This window comes from Perognathus longimembris, chromosome 1, assembly GCF_023159225.1.
Source record: "Perognathus longimembris pacificus isolate PPM17 chromosome 1, ASM2315922v1, whole genome shotgun sequence".
NCBI lineage: Eukaryota > Metazoa > Chordata > Mammalia > Rodentia > Heteromyidae > Perognathus > Perognathus longimembris.
This window is the reverse complement of record NC_063161.1, coordinates 141772828-141793338: the sequence shown is the minus strand read 5'-3', so window position 1 is coordinate 141793338 and position 20511 is coordinate 141772828. Positions and strand designations below refer to the sequence as shown.

The 20511-nt window shown below is 41.3% G+C and overlaps 1 protein-coding gene across 1 annotated transcript in view; it reads right to left on the bottom strand.

The window, feature by feature from the left end:
* The window catches only part of Palm2akap2 (PALM2 and AKAP2 fusion), a 287889-nt gene that overhangs the window by 211144 nt on the left and 56234 nt on the right, over positions 1-20511 (bottom strand). The window contains 2 exon segments of the mRNA XM_048338798.1: positions 2890-3020; positions 11160-11240. Coding sequence (XP_048194755.1) covers positions 2890-3020; positions 11160-11240 — 212 coding nt within the window.

Genomic DNA, 20511 nt, shown 5'->3' with positions numbered 1-20511 from the left:
TGCATCCCATTTGCACATGGTTTCTGGGTCCTATTATATAAAGATGAGATTCTCAATGTGATCTTGGGAGTCATTCACATTCTCTCTCTTACCATTTTCCTTTCCCTTCTGCACTGTTTTGTGTTTTTGTCTCATGCTGGTCAGTTTCTCCTCATGCTTGCATTATTTTTTTTTTTGAATAATCATGCTCCTGGAAGGTTGAATTATTTACTTGCCTTCTTCATTCCTCCCCCTCTCTGATCTATGTTTTCCCTGCTAAAAGTTGGCTGCCTATTTCCTCCTCTTGTCTGTGAACTAGACCACTGACTTGCTTTAGCTGGTGGCTTTATGGGCAGTGGCTTTATGGGCCTCGGCCTCCGTTCTGCTCATGCCTCTTGCCTTGTCTGAGGTTGTCATAATGAGAAAAGAAAGCAGTCTGTTAGCTTGTTAAGGCAGAGAATGGAAGAGCAGATGCATCAAACCTATACTTCCAGCCACTTAGCTGGGGTCAGCCAGCAGAGTCATGTGACCAAGGCCAGGGACTGTTATCCTATGGGGTGTGACAGGAGCCCCACAGCTGTTCTAATGGTGCTCTGCGAAAGCTCAGCCCTTTCTGACCACAGGGAGGGTCTTAGGGGATTGAGTGTCCTTTACAGGAAGAGGGAAAACAGCAACCTTCTTCCCTTGGGACTGGAGATTTAAATAGCTAAATCTTTCGAGGGCTGAGCAAGCCTAATACAAAAATCTAGACTCTGGAAACATTTGATCCAAAGCTATGTGAGTACTAACATGATAACACAGGTAGAAAATTCTACACCTGCCCTCTGATGGTTCAAGGCACACATACCTCCTCTCATGCACAGTAAAAACGAATTACCGTTAGGCTAATGTATAAGAAACATAAACTTTGTGTTCAGACATGAGTTCTATCCCCAAGATATCTCAGTATGTACAGGTAAATATTCCCTGTCCCCTCAAAATATGGACTCTGTCCCCAGCATTTTGGAGAAGGGTTACTAAACCTGTAGTGGAGAAGCAGAAGCTGACTTGTACGGTGACACAGAAGCGCTTCCTCAGAGGGACCTGCGGAGCAGGGGGTGCCCACAGCAGGCCCTGCTCACAGAAAGCAGCTGGGAGCCACAGCTCATCCCAGCGCCCATGTGACCAACAGCTGGGGAAGAAGAAACATCCCCTGAGCCTGAGCCTAACCACGACCCCTTTTCTTTCCTTCCCGAGTGGGTATCTAGCTCTTAAATAGGCCCAAGAGACTGCCTACATGCATCGTGAGAACTCTTTACCTTCTTAACACAAAGATAAAGGAGTTTATTTTCCTAAGAGCACTCCTGCCTGAATAATAAACTAGCTCCTACTTCTCACATTTCACTTGAGTGGTCACTATAGCCAAAACTGTGTCTCCGTTTAAGACTCTGACCCGAAGGTGTCATGCTCCCTTTAGGGAAAGTTATCACCTCCTGGACCATAACAACAACACATCGGTACTCTAGTCAAGGTGAAATAGCCATTTTGGTTAGAAGACCACAAGACAAATTGAAAAGGTTACATAATAATTTGATCCTGCTTTCCACATCTTCTTTTTGCTTTTTTTATTTATAAGCACTTCCTCCCCCCTTATGTATGTAAATATGTACCTGCATGCACATTCACTCATACATGTATGCATATATGTTATAAATGGCTTGTTACAATTTCTTCTTTGCCTTTTATTTTCTAAGAAAGAGTGTGTCCATAAATACATGCATACACATGAATGTATACGTATATATGTACATATACCCCCTCCCCAAACAAATGTTTGTTTCCTCTATAGCAAAGTTTAGCTGAGCTATCTTAACATCTTTTCTCAGGATATCAGGACCTAATCCAAATATGGACACAGGTTGAAGGACGCCATTGGGGTTTCAATCAGCTGGTTGTGCTCTTTCGTGACATTTCTGGGGTCATTGAGGTTTCATAGATTTGGGGAATAAATGGTAAGTGGCAGTTTAGCTATCGATCTTTGCTCTCCGCCCGCCCCCCTTCTAGACACAGGGTGTTGCTATGTATCCCAGGCTGGCCTTGAATGCTTTATTTCCCGTTGCCTCAGCTTCCAGTCTTTTGGGATTAAGGACATGAACCAGTACCCTGGAAAACCTTCTCATCTCAGTGCTCATAACCCCCAAGGGAGATGAAGGAAGTGAGGTAGGACACCTGGCAGAATTTGGGGGGATGGGTTGAATGGGGTAGTCTTGGTTCTAAGTCATCTACACTCACTGCTGTTTACTCTCAGCTCCTACCTCTCAGATAGTTGTAGTTCTCAAGTGCAAACCTATGTTTTTTGCTCCTGGATGAGCCTGGCCAGCCAACAGCCCTACTTGTGTTTCAGAGTGAAATGGTCTGAAACGGGCTGAGAACCAAAGCAGAAGCAAAGCACTCTCTTAGCAGTGGAAGGAGACCATTTGAGGTTGATTTGTGCAGCACAGGCACGTGGACCAACCACTCACTCCCTATGTATTCTTGATTTCAATCCTAAGACCCTTGGCTAGTTTCCTCGTTTCAAACTGATCCCATGTAACAAATTTGCAAACAGTCCTGGAACTGAGGCAGGAATACCTAACATCCTGACCCAGAGATTAAAAGACTAAAGCTGATATACGAACACACAAAAGGGGCTCACCACACCTCAGTGGCCTGTGAAGACATCATTAACTCTGTATTACAACCCAATGCAATAAGAGTACTGTGAGTAATAAGTAGGGTCACATGGGAAAGTCATGTAATGTACCTGTTGGTTTAGAAGGTAATTCTAATGCCTGGGTAAAGGTGACGGCTCGGAGAAAAGGGCCCCCTAGTGGAAATGATTGGTTACTGCATGGCAAACGACATTATGTCCCAGGGCTGGAAAGGACCTACCTCTGAATGTTATCTTCCAGTTGCTTGACTCTGAACTCATCCTCCTCAGACTGCCTTCGCCTGGCTTCCTCTTCCTCGGCAGTTCCAGCAGGCATTCCCTGAAGCAGCCATTTTTCCCGAAGCACTTTGGACTGTGGCAATGAGAGAAGACAAACAGACAAAGTGATCCCCTTCAGTCTACACCAGAATCTTTTCTTCCAGCTCTCCTCTGCTTTCTGAATCTTTGTCTTCACATCTTCACTGACTTAGTTTACTACTTCCCTCTGGCCCAGACTCCAGGGAATCTTCTGAGGAGTTTTATTTTCAAAAATTCATTTACATATTTATGTAGAACCTACAAACATAATTCTGGCTCTAAACCAAATTCTAGCCCTTACACAATTTTAGTCAGAAGACAATATGCGTTTTGTACACCTAGACAAGGGAAGTGAGGGAGTGATAAAGGAAGGTGCTGCTGTATCTAGGAAGAGCCCACAGGGCCTCACTGGCAAGGTGACATTGGAGCAGGGACCCCTAGGAAGTAAGGGACAAGTCAAGTGGTTATCTGGGAAAGTGCGGCCCTCAGAAAACAGTGGTTGGTATCTCCCTTTTCTTTTTTTTGGATTAAAAAAAGGTTATGATAAAAGCTATGTACAGAGGGGTTACAGTTCCATAAGTCAGGTAATGATTACATTTCTTTTTGGACAGTGTCACCCCTTCCCTCATTCTCTCTAGTGTTCCCTTCCTGTTACCACCCACAATTTGTTTGGTTGGTCTGTTTTTGAAAACTTCCCCGCACCCCCAAAGAAAACCAAGTTGTATAGTTCGTTTTCAATGTAGTGTGTAGTGAGTACCACTGCTGCATTTATTTACCCTTTGTCCCTCCATTTCTGTGTCTTCCCTTACCCCCTCCCAGGCAGATAAATGAACAAACAAGACAAAAAAAAAAAGAAAACAACAATAACAACAAAGAATAAACCTCTTGTTTCCATTTCTCAGAATTCATTTTGTTAAATATTATTTTACATATTCAGAGGCACAGAGGAATTATGCCTTTGTGTTCCTCCTCTAAGAGCTTTTTCTGCTATATAAATGGAATGCCAGAAAAAACAGAGTGAACTCTATTACTACAAACTTACATACTCTCATCTAGATTTAATCATTTACAAGCATTTTGTCATACTTTTCTACTCTTTGTCATACATATTTTTGTCACTAAAAGCACTTCAAAGTAAATTATGATGTTTCACTCCTAATATTTCAGTCTGAGTTTCTAAAACATGAGGTCACTTTTTATGTAATTAGTTTATAAAATTTCTAAGATCATCTACTACCCAGTTCATACTAAAAGACTAAGTTATATCATGTGTTATGACTAAAATATCCTTGGCAATGGACAACAACATATGAATACCAGGGCTGGGGATATGGCCTAGTGGCAAGAGTGCTTGCCTTGTATACATGAGGCCCTGGGTTCGATTCCCCAGCACCACATATACAGAAAATGGCCAGAAGTGGTGCTGTGGCTCAAGAGGTAGAGTGCCAGCCTTGAGCAAAAAGAAGCCCGAGTCCAAGCCCCAGGACTGGCAAAAAATAAATAAATAAACAACATATGAGTACCATACACAGCCTATAGCTGTGTCTAATAGCTGGAGTAGAATAGAAAGGGAAGCTATGAAAACAGCTCATCTGTCCTACAGCTGGGGAATGAACCTGGAAGATATCGTGTATATACACAAGGGAATGCTATTCATTCATAAAAAAGAATGAAATTACATAATTTGAAGGGAAGTAGATGGACCTTTAAAGCATCATAGTATGTAAAGTAAGCCAGAGTCAGGACAAAGGACCCACATTTTCTCTCATATGTAGATGTTAGATCTAAAATATAAAAATATGCATGTAAGTACATATAAGATCATATGTATGTGTGTGTATATATATGATCAACCTGACTAAAGTATGGTATATGCATATGTGAGACTACATGATGAAACAATTTGAACAATTAATATGCCTTTTAACAAAAAGTATAAGGATATTCTGTTAAAACATTTCTTGTCTGGGATGTAGGCCTTAGTGAGAGGGGAAAGCTATATGGGGAGAGAGGGTGAATATAGACAAAACACTTGTTATAAATGTTAGCACTTCCCCCACCTTAGGTCCTCAGCTCCTCCCATGAATCCCCAGATCCACCCATACTTAAACTCCCCACCCTAGAACTATAATGGGCTACTCCCACCCACCATTAAGACCTACTTACTTCCCCTTTATCCCCAGAGAAGCTGCCACCTGGATAAGGTGCAGACGCCATGTTGCTCCCTCTCCCATGGGAGATATGACCCCCACTAATAAACCTCCTTATGAACCTTCTTCTCCTGTCCATGACTATCTCTGCATGGTCCCCTGGGATGGCTGAGACATATCCTTTCAATATACATGTGTGAAAATGGTAACTGCAATATGAGACTAGTTTGGGAAAAAGAGGGGGAGGAGAGAGAGGGGTAGAAGGGTGATTATAACCAAGAAGCATTGCATACATAAATGGATGTACTAAAACGAAACCTTTTGGTACTAATAAATGTCGATAAAAATGAATCTTCCCTCCTTTAAGCTGCTTCTCAAGTATTTGCTATAGTAAAGAAAAGTCTTACCAACACAAGTAATAAAGCTAAAAACTAAAGAAGCCCTTTGAGATAATCTAATTCCATCTTTCCCACCTGTAGCTAAGGTGGCTAGAAATCAACTCTGTGATAGAGCTCAAGACTGAGGAGTTTCAAGGGCAGATGGGTGGGCAGGGTGGAGAAGCTGAAAGGGAAGCTGGACTACAGGTGAGTTTCCAGTTTTGTTTTGATTTTAGGATCCAGCATTTGTTATTTTTATAAGGTCCTAATTAACAACCTTTTTACTTTGTAATTGTGGCACTGGTATCAGACTTTGGTAAGATATCCTTACCCTCTATGAAGAAATATCCATCTGTGACTCATTTTGTGCTTTTGTGGTTTTATCTTTTACCCCCAAGTCTTTCATTCACCTGTAATCTGGCTAACACTAGCTAGCACTGGCCATGTGAGGGGATGATAGTTGGAACGTGGCTAAATTCAAGTTTCTAAAAGAAAGTCCATTAAACTTAAGGCTGAAGCAATCATAATGGTTTATTTTCAATCATTCATACCTCTTCCCCAGTGCCCCTAGTCATTTTCTCCCTTCTCTTTGACCCTGATAAGTCTTGGCTTGGTGTTGAAATCTGTTACATGATTTGGTTCACCAGAGAGAAGCCAATTGAAGATGTGAAAAAAAGCAAAAGAGCTGTTTTCAGGGCTGCTGGGAAAGAGTAAGATGCAACGTTCCCTTTCATGGCGCATTGTGCCTAACTGTTGAATAGTTAAAAAAATCAAAAAGTGGCTTTTTTTTTTGCATGTACTAATAATACAGAAAAGTCTAAAATTAAAGGTTCAAAATAGTAAAGGACACTGTAATGATTTTTTCTTTTTTCTTTTTTCTTTTTTTTGCAGTAGGGCTCCTGAGACCTTCTGGCTATTTAGCAAATGACCTTGGTGAGTTGACAACAAACATTTCACAGGGTCACAAATCAGTCATTTGATCTTTTTGCCTTCGGTCCTCTCTGAAAAGGCCATGGTCCTTCCAATATAGGACAATTTTTGTTGCTTGGGTTTGGAGAAATTCTAGTCAGGGCTCCCTGTTCATAAATAAGTAATTCAAAGGCAGTGTTGGTATTGAAGATGTGATATTAGCGATTAGACTGTGACAGTGCTGACTGTGTGAGACAAGCCTTGACAAATGTGGCAGTCCCAGAGGAACCCAGGCAGCAATCAACACCGAGGGCAGACTCTGTGCTGGGACTTTGAACAGGCCAATAAAATAGACAAATCTCTGGCCCTTCAACTGAGGGGCAAAGGGAATATTAAGTTCAGCCTGTGCTGGTATAATAGAGTAATAGATTTATTCTTTTTAAATTCATATCATACTATAAAAACAATAAAAATAAATAATCGTTCCCATGGACTAAGAAGCCAAGGTAATGTTTCAAAAGAAGAATGATGGCTCCTGCTATATGAAATATTACAATATATTAAAAAGCTATAGAGATTAAATGAGACTGGTACTGTCTCAGGAATGAGCAGATTAATGGGATGAAACAATCCAGAATGGTAGACTTGAGTACAAGGGTGCACAGTTGGTGAGAAAGATGACATGCAACTTGAAGAGGGGAAGGATGAATTAATAAAGCATATCAGTGGAAAACAGAAAAAAAATAAAGTTATATTCCTACCTCATGCTTTATAAAATTCTAGATGGGCCAACGCTTTACAGGTAAACATCAGAGAGAAAAAATTTTCAAGAATGACTTCAAAGTCAGAAATCATAAAATGAAATAATGCTAGATATAATTTGTTTTTTGTTTTGTTATGTTTTGTTTTGTTTTTGCCAGTGCTGAGGCCTGAACTCAAGGCCTGAGCACTGTCCCTGGCTTCTTTTTGCTCAAGGCTAGCACTCTGCCACTTGAGCCACAGCAACCCTTTTGGCTTTTTCTATATATGTGGTGCTGAGGAATCAAACCCAGGGCTTCATGTATGCGAGGCGAGCACTCTACCACTAGGCTATATTCCCAGATCCTAGATATAATTGATAAAAATTATATTTTTTGTGTGTGGGAATATAAACGAGCCCCCCAAAAGAAATAAAGATTAATAAAGCTGGATACTGGATACTAATGTTAATATAAATTCTTTTTTTTCCCACAGACTGATGAGACCTGTGAACTGGGCTACATACCCCAAACTATAGAAATGTATAGTACTGGGGGACAGTAGAGGAGCACAGAATCCAGGTGGGCTATATCTAGATGGTAAGAATAAGTTGATACTTTTTTTTTTCTGTTCTCATATTTTAAGTGTAGTTTTTGTAATGACTATAACAGCTTTCCTTTTATAATAAGTAAAAAAAAACTATGTGGCCATAAAAAGTTGTTTATTGGTCCTATTTGTAATTTTTTAATCATTTAGTTACTAAATATAGCTAGGTATCTTCTAAAAGGAAATCTGAGTTTAATATAGCTAGGAACTCGAATAGCTAAAGGCACCCTAGTCACTAGGGTATAGCAATTCGTATTTTAACATTTCATACTCGAGCCTGTCACTGCATTAAAGACTTTGTTCACAGTTTCAAAATAATGACATTCCATCAGTGGACTTATTGTGTATTCCTACATATAGCAATGAGCAAGAATATTTAGCATGCATATGCCAAAACCATTGGCTTGCATTCTGTTTATTTGCTAGGACAACAGACTAGTCAATCTGTCTAAATAATTAATATCTCATTGCATGACAATAATCTCCAGGTTACTGAGTATGTGAGAGATACAAAATATAGAGATGCAATTTGGGAACTGCATGAAGACTATGAGAATTATGTCTTAATAAATATGAAACTTAACTCTAATGTTTTCCCATTTACTTTTACACTGAGAACATTGGTTTCCTTCAAGAGCATCCGGGATCATGTAAATTAGTGAAATAAATACCAATTACTGACATATTTTCTAACATTTCCTACTTCAGGGTGCCTTCCATCATCCCTGTGACCTGTCTCTATGTGTGCTAAATTATCTGGAGTTCATGCGAGTATATTGAGAGAAAGAGATGGTGATAGTGGCATTTGGCATCTTTCCAGACAAATGAATCAAAAGCTAATGTTTTGTTTAAAGAGAAGGGTGCCCAGGGAAGAGGCAGTGTCTGCCTGAACAGTCAACCCTAGGGTTCAACCTGGGCTCCCTCACCTGCAATCTCCTTGGCTTTCACCTCAGGAATTTGTTTCCTGGGAGAATAACACATAGCTTGTGGTTATCATTGAGAGTTTCTATGAAAGCGTCTGACACATGTTGGGTATGATAAAATGAAAAAAAACAACAAGTGACTGTTACTGAGGGGCAAGATGATGGCAGGCAGCTGTGTCACTAGGAGGAAACTGGCAGCTGTCCTCTGAGAAGCTCACAGTGGATAAAGCACAATCGTGATGAATTTACTTCCACCTAGGCAGGAGGCCACCAAGCTGGGAACTGAATAATCCCAGGGAGGAAGACTCAACATGAGTCCAGTGCAGTCAACAACTGGCTTAAAGTGGAACACAGTCCTATCTGGTGCCCGACAGACCACATCCCTCAATCAGACACTGGAAATAAGGGGATGATGGGCTCAGAACAAAAAGAGGCAGAATAATGAGGAAAGTTTCACTTGTCCTCAGGGAGGCCCAATGATTCTCCTGGCTTTCCCAATGATGGATGGAATGACAGATGACAAGAGAAGAGATGAGCTGGTTATTGGTGGCTCACACCTGTAAACCGAGCTTCTCAGGAGTCTGAAACCTGAGGATAGCAATTCAAAGCTAGCCCAGGAAAGGAAGTCCATGAGAATCTTATCTCCAATTAACCATTAAAAGGGAAGTGGAGTTGTGGGAGTGAGAAGTGGGAGAATGCCAGCCTTGAGCAAAAAGGCTAAATGACAGAGTCCAGGTCCTAGTTTAAACCCTGATTTAAGCATACACACGCATGTGCGCGCACGCGCGCGCGCACACACACACACACACACAGGAGGATAGATGGCATATGAACAGAACAGAATGCAAACATCAGCAGCAAATGTATCCCTACTATCTTATTTGGCACCCAGAATGATGAAAAGTAGGACAAGATGAACTTAGTCTTCTGACACATGTTCAACTGCCTGACTTGGGATCCAAGGAATAGAAAAGCTCAGAGCTACAGGGAGGTTGAGGAGGAGAGGCTGTTTGCCCAAAGCAGCCTCCCTTACTTGCTCATTTCTCTTATTAAAAACATCATCCTCTCACCATGAACTCACTGAGGTTTTAATATGTTGTACCATGAGCCTGGCCAGGTTGACCTTGAGGGAGTCATTTGGTTCTGTTAGTGTGTTTAAGCCCCACTCTGAAAGCAGAGGTTACTAATTTTAGCCACAATCCTCCCTCAGGAATGCTGTCAGGAAAAGAGTAACAGCATATGGGCAGTAATGCAGCCTCCTACAAAGAAAGGTCTGAAAAATCTGCACAGGGATATATGTAAATAGAAAGAAATGAACAATAGTCTCAGTATCACACGAATCCCCTGCTTACCCCCCCCCCCCACCTTTTAAATACACTTCCCAGGTTAAAAAGTTCAGAGTACACTGACAGATGTGCTGAGCAGATATAGGTCATGGTGTTCTTTAATATCATGAGCTAACTTGCTCAGGATTCACTTTTTTTTTTTTTTTTTAAGATTCACCCAGCATAACCTGGTTTTCTAGATAAGAATAGGAAATGAGACCCTACAGGTCTCACCTAGTTTAAAAGAGTCCAAATCACTCATCCCAGCCCTGTCCTGAGAATCTGCACCACCTTCCCAACCTGCCCTGTGAGCCAATCCATTGCAGACATGCAAGGTGGCAGCAACTTGACGTGGGCAGCACATTTTCTTTTTAAAAAGAAGCCCGGGGGCAGTCAAAGGCAAGCAGCAATTCCCAGCTGGCCAGGGAACACGGTCACATCACTCTCTCAACATGCAGAAAGCAACACTCAGCCATGAGTAGAGTCCTTGTGACAGTGATAGAGCTTTCTCCTGGGCTCTAATCAATTACAATACTTCAGTGCATTATGTTTAAAGGGAGGGGGGAGAAAAAAAAGACCACCCCACAGCTCTGTCTTTTTAATATGGTACAATGGAGACTCCAGCAAGTCAAATCATTTAAAAGCCATCTTTGACCAGACTGCTTGCTCTAACAGAACACTAAAATAGCTGAAGTAGAAGAGAAAAGGATGATTTGTAATATGTAGTGCTATTCTTTTATTAGAGCATGCTGTTTTCTCTCCCTTTTCTCCACACATCAATAATGATACTAATAGTTTTCATTGTTAAAAAGTACATTATGTGAGGTGCATCTTTTGGAACCCAGAGTAAACAGCGCGGGCCGCTGGGCGTAGTCTCAGTCGGTTTCTATATATAACTACCACATTTTCACCGTACACCCCACCCTGCACCCGTCCACATGCACACTGTAATCTCATGCTTGCAGAAATCAGAATGCTGTCAGGGTGCCCAGAATCCGAGAAATCCACAAGAAAAGCTAAGAGCTGATTTCCTGATTGAATGAGCTAGCTGGTTCAATCGGACGCTGCGTCTTCGCAGCAGGGCAGGCTCTGCCCAGCTCTCCGGAGTGTGATCTGCATGGTGAATAACGGCATGGTTTGGTGGCATCATGGGAGCAGCCTCTTACCTTGGAATGCTGGAGCAGCAGTACCTGCTCGTCAAGCTGTTGTCGCTTGCCTTCTATTTCTGTCTGTCTCTTTCTTTTTTCCTTGAAAATAAAAGAGAGAAAAGGCTGTCAGAGCGGGTGGGTGTGGGCTCTGGGAATGTGAAGGCAGGGGGCTGGAGAAGCGGCTCGCATCGCATCTGTGCAGACACTTCCAGAGAGGCTGGCCATACACGCAGCATCACCTGCCCCGCTGCTGCTGGGCGTGGAGCAAGCGGCGAGATTCTAACATGTCTGCAGTGGGCTTGACGAGTGGGAGAAAGTCTCCTCACTCAGCTGGGCTGCAACATTTAATCCAGAAGAAAAGGCAGCACACACACACACACACACACACACACACACACACACACACACACACCCTTGTGCTGAGCAGTGTTAATTTGGAGACAAAGAATAAAAGTGTCTCAATCCAAAACACAGAGATTGTTGCAAACTGAAAATGGGATAGAAGAAAACTGCGTGTGAGGTGGTGTGTGAGTGTGTGTGTGTGTGCGTGTGTGAATTCTACATTTTTATCAAAATCATATATACCTATATATAAAGAATATGATGTAATTTCAAATTTGGTAAGGTGAATCATCTAGTTCTACATACCAAACAATAGAAAGGGGAGGAGTGGTCTTTGCTTAAAAAGCTGTGTGGAAAGCTGAGGTCTGAGGATATTGGTTCAAAGCCAGCCAGGGCAGAAAAGTCTGTGACACTCTTATCTCCAATTTACCACCAGGAAACTGGAAGTGGCACTGAGGCTCAAAATGGTAGAGCACTAGCCTTGAGCTCAGAGACAGAGACCAGGCTCTGAGTTCAAGCCCCATGACTGACAAAAAAGAAAAAAAAAGGCTGTGGGGACCTGGCTTGTAACTATAATCTTAGCTACGCAGGAGGCATAGTTTGAAGCTAGCCTAGGCAGGAAAGTCTGTCAAACTCTTATCTCCAATTAACAACACAAAAGCCCAAAGTGGAGTGTGGCTCAAGTGGTAGTTTTGAGTGAAAAAGCTAAAGGACAGCACCGAGACCCAGAGTTCAAGCTCTGCCTCCCCTCCTCCCCCAAATAAGAGCTTTGGGGCAAACATTTGATGTGGGAAAGGCTCTGTAAGGTTATGGTGAACACCAAATCTAGAGTCTGTCTACTTGGTTCTAACTCCTGGCCCTACCACCTGCTACAGGTGTGCCACCTGGTAAGTTCTTTTAGATCTCTGAATCCCAATCATCTGCATAAAGCAGAGGCAAAAACTGAATTGTGTGTTTGTGTGTGTGTGTGTGTGCGCGCACGCACGTGTGCGCGCAAGGGGAGATACTGGGGCTTCAACTCAGGGCTTCACATTCTTGCTTAGATTTTTTTTACTCAAGGCTGGTAGTCTAACCACTAGAGCCACACCTCAGCTTCAGCTTTTGCTAGTTAGTCTCTCATGGAATTTTCTGCCCATGATTGTTTTAAACCTCAGCCTCCCACATAGTTTAGGATTAGAGGCATTGAGCCACCAGCACCTAGCTTGTGACATGTTTTCAAGCTCTGTAAATGTGGTTGTGATGTGTGTTAAATGAGATGACACATACTAAGGGCTCAGAACAATGCCTGGCACACAATAAGCACTCAATTGCTTCTTTACTATTCTTCTTCTAGACATTTGTTTACTACCACCTAATACCCAGAAACTGGGTTGGAAGGGATGTATCTTCCTTGTCCCTCACTTTCATATTTCTCTTCAACCTCATCAGTGCAGACAATACGCTTCATAGGAATGTGGTTCGTAAGAATGCAAAGGCCTGGTACTCACTAGGCGCTATATTGAAAATGAACTATGCAATTTGCGGGTGGAGATAAGAGGGAAAAACTGGAAAAGAGTGAAGGAAGGGGTAAAACTGCTCAAAAAGAAATGTACTCTTCATCTTACTTATGTAACTGTAACCCCTCTGTACATCACCTTTATGGTAAAAATTTTAAAATGCATCAAAAACAAAAAAGAAGGCAAAGGCCTGCCCTTTCTATGGCAGCTCTGTTCCCAATGCACAGAATGGGATCATTTTTTTTACCCATGGATAGTGGAAGAAACCTGTTAGGCAAGACATAATGACATTTTAGAACACAAAAGTCAAAGCCTGGGAACACAACCATGCAGACGCCTGGCTGCTGTGCCTGATATAACAGAAGCTTGATTTTATATAGTGCCATATTTCTGGCCATGTGATTGTACCACTGATGTTCAGATCAGTGCAACACCATTCTTGATATAATCAAGGTTTTCCATGCATACTGTATGCTTTAAGTTATATGCGCTCATGATCAGGTGTGGTGGCTCACACCTATAACCTGGTGGTTAAACTAAGAATAATAATGGCAATTGCAGTAAAAGACACATACTAACAGAACCAGCCTTCTGTGTCTGTGTGTTCTCTGTCTACATGTCCAAGTAACCAGGGAGTATTTGGGAAAAATTTGTGCCTGTGTTCAGAATTCCATAGTGTAATAACTACATATGTAATAACTATATATTTACAATGAATTAGGCATTAAAAATAATCTAGAACATTGACCAAGATCCATTGTGCTCAAACTGACAGGTAGAACTGAAGCCCCTTTGTATAACTACTTACAGATAATTTTTAGAGTAATTTAGAGATGAATTAAAGGATACAGGGAGAATGTGCGTAGGTTATATGCAAATACTATGGCTATTTCTACAAGGGACGTGAGCATCTGTGGATTTTGGTATCCAGGAGATCTTGGAATCAATCCCTCATGGATACCAAAGGCAACTATAATAGTAATAGCAACAAAATTTATTAATGTGTCAGGAATCATTATTTAAAAAACCCTTCCGGGGCTGGGGATATGGCCTAGTGGCAAGAGTGCTTGCCTCCTACACATGAAGCTCTCGGTTCGATTCCCCAGCACCACATATAAGGAAAATGGCCAGAAGGGGCGCTGTGGCTCAGGCGGCATAGTGCTAGCCTTGAGCAGGAAGAAGCCAGGGACGGTCGTGCTCAGGCCCTGAGCCCAAGGCCCAGAACTGGCCAAAAAAAAAACACCAAAACCCTTCCTTTCCATTCTTTTCACTTAATCCTCAGAACATTTTGAGGTATGTACTTTTGATGTCCTCCACTTTATTGATGAACACAATCAAGATTTAGTGATAAGTGAAGTAAAGTCCTGATTCAGGACTTAAGAAGCTGCAAAACAGCGGTTGAAACCTAGACAGTTCAACCAACCCTAAGAACACCTTACTAAGACATTCTGTTGTCACATCCTTTCATCCCTGAAATAGGAGGCCTTTGACAACATTTCTAGCAATTCTCACTTTCAAATAAAAAGAGGGTCATGGCTGTGCTGGAAACTTCAACAATACCTAGTGAAGTATATTACATTCACTTACTTATCTCTGTAGGAGACATCTCCAGGGTTGAATGATCTAATAAAGACAACAAATACAAAGTATTTCTGTCCTTCATCTGAATGTTTCCCATGAGAAGGTTTTGCTGCAGACAGGTAGCAGCTGGGAAGGAGGCCAAATGACCAAGAATAGAGGAGACTCTCCAGATCTGGGCGATGTGGGGATTACAATTGACCTCCCTCAGGTCAGATGGGAGGAAGAGTGCAGGGTAGAGAGCACCGTGAGCAGTCTCAGGGAGATGTGCGGGGAGAGAGAATGGATCTCAGGGAGAGGGCAAGTGGACACAGGGGGCCTCAGGGGAGGGGGGAATGACCTCAGAGCAGCAGGCCATGTGGCAGCAGAGAGGCTGCGACACACAACAGTGTACCCAACAACAGAAAGAGAACAACAACAAAGGAACACAAACTCCCACAAACCAGCAAAAACCCCAACAGAGCTACAGTTTTTTCTTTCTTTTGCCAATCATCTCTGTTTGTTTCTTGCATGCCAACACCTGTTGAATATTTCTGATACATCATCATTTTTAGTACAGAAAATTACTACATATATATGTACCAATATAAAAATCATAATATATCCCTACCCCAATCAATACAGTTAGAATTGAGAAATGCAAATAAAAGTGTTAAATGCACATAGTGAACAATCATACAATGCACACAAAAAACAAAAAGCAGTTGGATCTCATCATTCCTGTTATCTTTGCTCCTTTAGGCAATAATTTCTGTTACTTCCCACCAGAAAGTAAAATGAACAGAGTAATATACAAATACAAGATCTTGTATATTTAATATAAAAGACCTGCTCTTTATAGCTGGCTCTCTTTGCTTAGAGTGGCACACCTGAGGGAATTTCCTCCCCCAGCACATGGAGTGCCACCCAAGGTTTTATAACTGGTCCACAGATACATCTTAATTTATCTTGCTACACAGTGGCTAATTGATCATTTAGTAGGCTCCAAGTGTTTTGCTCATTATTATGAATAGGGATATGCCCAATGTGCCTCTGCATACATCTTAGACATACTTTTGTCACTCCATCATCAGGGTAGGTTTCAAATAGAATGGCTAAGTTCTCAAGGTATGTGAACATTTAAAACTTTAATAGTGACAAATTGCCTTCCCTAAAAACATTTTCTCTGTTTTAAAAGGTCAGGCACCAGTAGCACATGCCTGTAATCCTAGCTACTCAGGAGGCTGAGATCTGAGGATCGTGGTTCAAAGCTAGCTCAGGTAGAAAAGTTCCTGTGAGGCTCTTATCTCAAAAATAAACACTCCAAAACAAACAAACAAACAAAAATACCCCCAAACAAAACAATGGAGTTTGGTGCTGTGTTTCTAGCCTTGAGAAAAAAGAGTCAGGGACAATTCCAGGCCCTGAGTTCAAGCCCCATAACTGACCAAAAAAAAGAGACATGATTCTGAGCAAAAATTAAATCACAATCAACAGATAAGTTGTGACAGTTTTCACCCTTGTTAGCCCTGTCTTTAGGGCCCAATGGGATCTTAAACAAAGAAGATATATCTACCACTTGGTTAATAACTACAATGTTCTCAAAATAAACTTGGGTAATTTGTTCTTATTGCAGCCCACTGTTCTGACTCTGAGGTTAAAAAGTGATTTGCTACTCTATGAACAGAAGTCTGAAGTTTATTGTCATAAACTTTAGGAACAGAAGTTGGTGATGCCATTTCCAGAGTCATCACCAGATCTCTATCTTTCTTTATTGCACTCTTGATGTTAGAATGCCTGCATAGACAAGTTGCTCTCCTTCACAGTATGAAATAAATTTCTATCTGCCCAATATTTCCATCCAAATTCATCTAGAGGAACTCTGGAAATTTAAAAAGTAAAACCATGAGAAAACATAGTGACTATCTGGTTTTAAGACAGGAAAGGTTTATTTGAAAAGCGCAGAATACAAAATGAATACACTCTGCTACATAAAATTTAAAACTCCGATTTTTATGGTACCAACAAAATGTAGTAACTCAAAGGCAAACGATACTATGGAAAAATATTAGCAATGTATGTGGCGGGGCTAAGATCTTTAGTAAATAAAGAATATATCAAATATGATTTATAATAGAATCATTTCAATGTTTTAAACACAGAAATATAAAGTAAGCACCAAGATGTCATTTTCATTTTCCTATTATGAAATATCTGGCAGAACAGGTAGGTATAAAAGACCCTCCCTTTAATCTCTGACAAAATTATAAGAGCCACCTTCCTTGAAGACTATTTCACAAGCTTTTGTTGACCTTATCAAATAACTTATTCAGAGATTACCTTCAGAAAAATCAATGAATTATGTAAAAGAATATTCAATTCAACAGTCACCTCCTTCCCCTGCTCCCCAAGCTAATAGCAAATGGTTAGTTGAACAAGGTATCATATTATAAATCATTCTATTACTTCTTTTTCCACTTGCAAGCCCATGATCAAGAGTCAAGCCCATGATCAAGAGTCACCATTCTCTTGTAGCTTCTCTTGTCCCTCCCATCCTTAACTCCCCACTCAGGCCACATCGACCTTTTTTTGTTACATTTCTTTAACGTGACATGACTGTCTCAAGTCTCATTTCTGTGCACTGCTGTGCACTGCTTCGCTCCTGGTATTGTCCTGTGGCTGGCTTTCTGTCTCTTTCCCAGGGAGGCCCTTTCTGAGCAAACTAATGCTAACTGGCTTCCCTTCTCCATCCCTATATTCCATTGTTTTATTTTTCTTACAGAACTCATCTCCACTCTGAAATTTTCTTCTCATGTCTTGTTTGTTCATTGCCTGTTCCCATCAACAAAATGCACAACTCCAAGACAGCAAGGGCCATATTTCATTCATGGCTGTACCCTCATGTCTATAAACAGGCCTAGCACAGAGGCACCTAACTAGGTAGATTTTGGTAAATGGGCCAAATAAAAATAAATAAACAAAACACTATCAGTGCAGAAAAATCAACTCTTTTTAAAATTGGCTATAGACAATAGCCAACTTCATCACATTTTTGTCTTTCTCTTTTGTCAGGCTGGAGATCAAACCCAGGGACTCACACATGCTAGGCAAGAGCTCTACCACTGAGATACATCTAAAGCCAACCCATGCCCTTTTATAAAACTAAAGTAGATGTGCACACACATGCATATAAGACAGTGATAGTGTTGCAGTTCAAGCTCTATGCAAAGGCTAAATAGCAACAGTATCTATGTCAAGAGTTTATATCTAAACGATAGGATTTGGAGTCCTGTCAACTCTTCTCTTTGTATGCTTCATGTTGCTGCATATTTCTGTATGATATTATAAGGAAATGTCCTTATGAAATATGCCATCTTGTGACAAATAGGCTGTGATGGAAAATTTATCACATCAGGCTGAGATTAAACAGCAGCCCCCTGATCCCCTCCTTAAACACCCTGGCTCTCAGTGTCCTCTGAGAGAGTAGGTGGAAGCCATAAGAAGACATCAATGGCAACAGCTGTGATTACAAAGCTTTTCTCAGGATCCCTTTCATATTTTCTTATTTAAACCTAAATTAAATGTATTGTGGTTCAGAATCGTCACTGATGACTGCTTGTGCTGAGCCCTTTCTCAGTGTTGTTTCTCCCTGCCTTTCTCTTCTTTGGTCACCCCCAAAGGCAAATGGAGTCCCCTGAGTGGAGGAAGGAGCTCTGGTATCTTCATGCTGGTGGTCCATCAGAGTCAGGCAGAGGTGCTGACCTTCTCTGCTCCATGGATGGAAAGTCTCTGAGGACTGAAGACCTCTACCATTTTAGGATAAGGTGAAACAAGTGAGATTATAGCCCCAGTGGGAAGGTTCTAGTAGGAAGTTCCTGTTAAAACAAGGATCTGAATGGTGCTGTGGCTCAAGTGGTAGAGCGCTAGCTCTGAGCTGAAGAGCTCAGGGACAGCATCTGGGCCCTGAGTTCAAGCTCCACGACTGACCCCCCCCCCAAAAAAAAATCAGTCACCCAAACAAGGATCTGAGTTCAGATCCAGAAGAATTCAGCTTTAGGTCAAGTGCAAATAGAAAGTAAGATTGGAAAAATGATAATGTATAATGCCTGGTGTTGGGTATAGGAGGGAAGATGGCTCTGTATTCCTTGCTGGATACAGGGTGCTAGCATTCTTCTAGAGGATAATGTGGGGACAGCGTGCAAGAATGTACGCCGTTCGAACTAGACACTCCCTGATGCTCGGAGGGAACCTTACGCTGACAGCAATGTTTTCACTCAATTCTATTTCTACAGTATCATTTATTAAGAAGGAAAAGAGTATAGTTAAGCACTTAGCCCGGTGAAATAAACTATGGATACTCGTAACCTTATGAAGTAGTTTAAAATAATGCTATAGAAGAATAGACAGGATAGTCTCATGTATTAAAATATAAAGAATATGGCTGGTAAGATCTCATGATTTTTTATTTGTTTGAGACAGAACTTTGTTATGAAGCCCAAATTAACTTCAAGCTCATGACCCTCCTGCTTCAGCCTTCCAAGTACTGGAATTACAGGCACGTACAGCTGTGCCCAATTGTGGTTTCACTTGCCTGCAGTGGGTCATCTTTTATGCAATGGTTGTGGGTTTGTTTCTTTGCTTAAAAACACTTTTTACTACACCTTTATCTTCCTGCTAAAGCTCATCAACGCACTGTAGCTACTTGAACTATGACTTTTTTTTTTTTTTGGCCAGTCGTGGGCCTTGGACTCAGGGCCTGAGCACTGTCCCTGGCTTCTTCCCGCTCAAGGCTAGCACTCTGCCACTTGAGCCACAGCGCCGCTTCTGGCCGTTTTCTGTATATGTGGTGCTGGGGAATCGAACCTAGGGCCTCGTGTATCCGAGGCAGGCACTCTTGCCACTAGGCTATATCCCCAGCCCGAACTATGACTTCTTGACGTATCAGGGCTCCCAATGACCCCCAAACTAACCATCTGAAGATGAAAAGCTTAAAACAAAAAGAAAATAAAAATGGCTCCTGGAAACACCTACAATATTTCATTCACTCAGGTGATCTTTGAAAATGTCAGCAGGGTGTTTGGTGGCCTCCCTTGGTTTTCTCACTTAAACTACTGTCCACAGCTTGCATGAGAACGGAGCCCAGAGCACAAGAAAAGACTGTCTGCTAATAAATTTTGGCAGGACTAGTTCTTTAGATTCAGTGTCATTTTTAACTTGTTCAGTTTTCCAGAAATACAATTTGGATAAGAAAGTAAATAAAGTCATATTAATATGAAAAAAAACCACTGTTTTTAGGTGATGTTCATGGAAAGAGTGAATACTTTGAAACATACAGTGAATGAAAGGAAATCCTATCTAAGAAACTATATTTGATTACAGAACTGTGTTGCAATCATTCTTTGGGGCTTTCTGCTGGAAAACTAGAATCAGGTTTCATCATTGCCTTTTTTTGCATCCTCTAGTATTATAGATGCAGGTCAGTACTGTATGATACCTGTGAGGCTGTAAACACCTTATGCCACTTCATGATATGTAGTAGTGACAGTGCTTTGTGAGGGCAGGTTTAATGATGTTATTCTATAATATTTTCTTTCCAGATAGTAACTGAGAAAAAAACAAAAAATCCTAATAGTGTCTAGAACGATACAGTAATAGAAAAGGAAAGCAGGAAATAAGAAAAGAAGGAAGGGAAGGAGGAAGGAAGGAAGGAAGGAAGGAAGGAAGGAAGGAAGGAAGGAAGGAAGGAAGGAAGGAAGGAAGGCAAGCACACAAAAGACTGGAGACACATGAAATTAAGCCTGGGGATATAGCTCAGTGATAAAGTGTTTGCCTAGATATATAAGGTCCTGACTTTAATCCCCAACACCCATGCATGCACACATATGTATGTATATACACTCACATTTTCACATACATGCACAAACACAAAGACATGAAAATGCCTAAGGCTTTGACATCAGCAATGTGACTTGAGT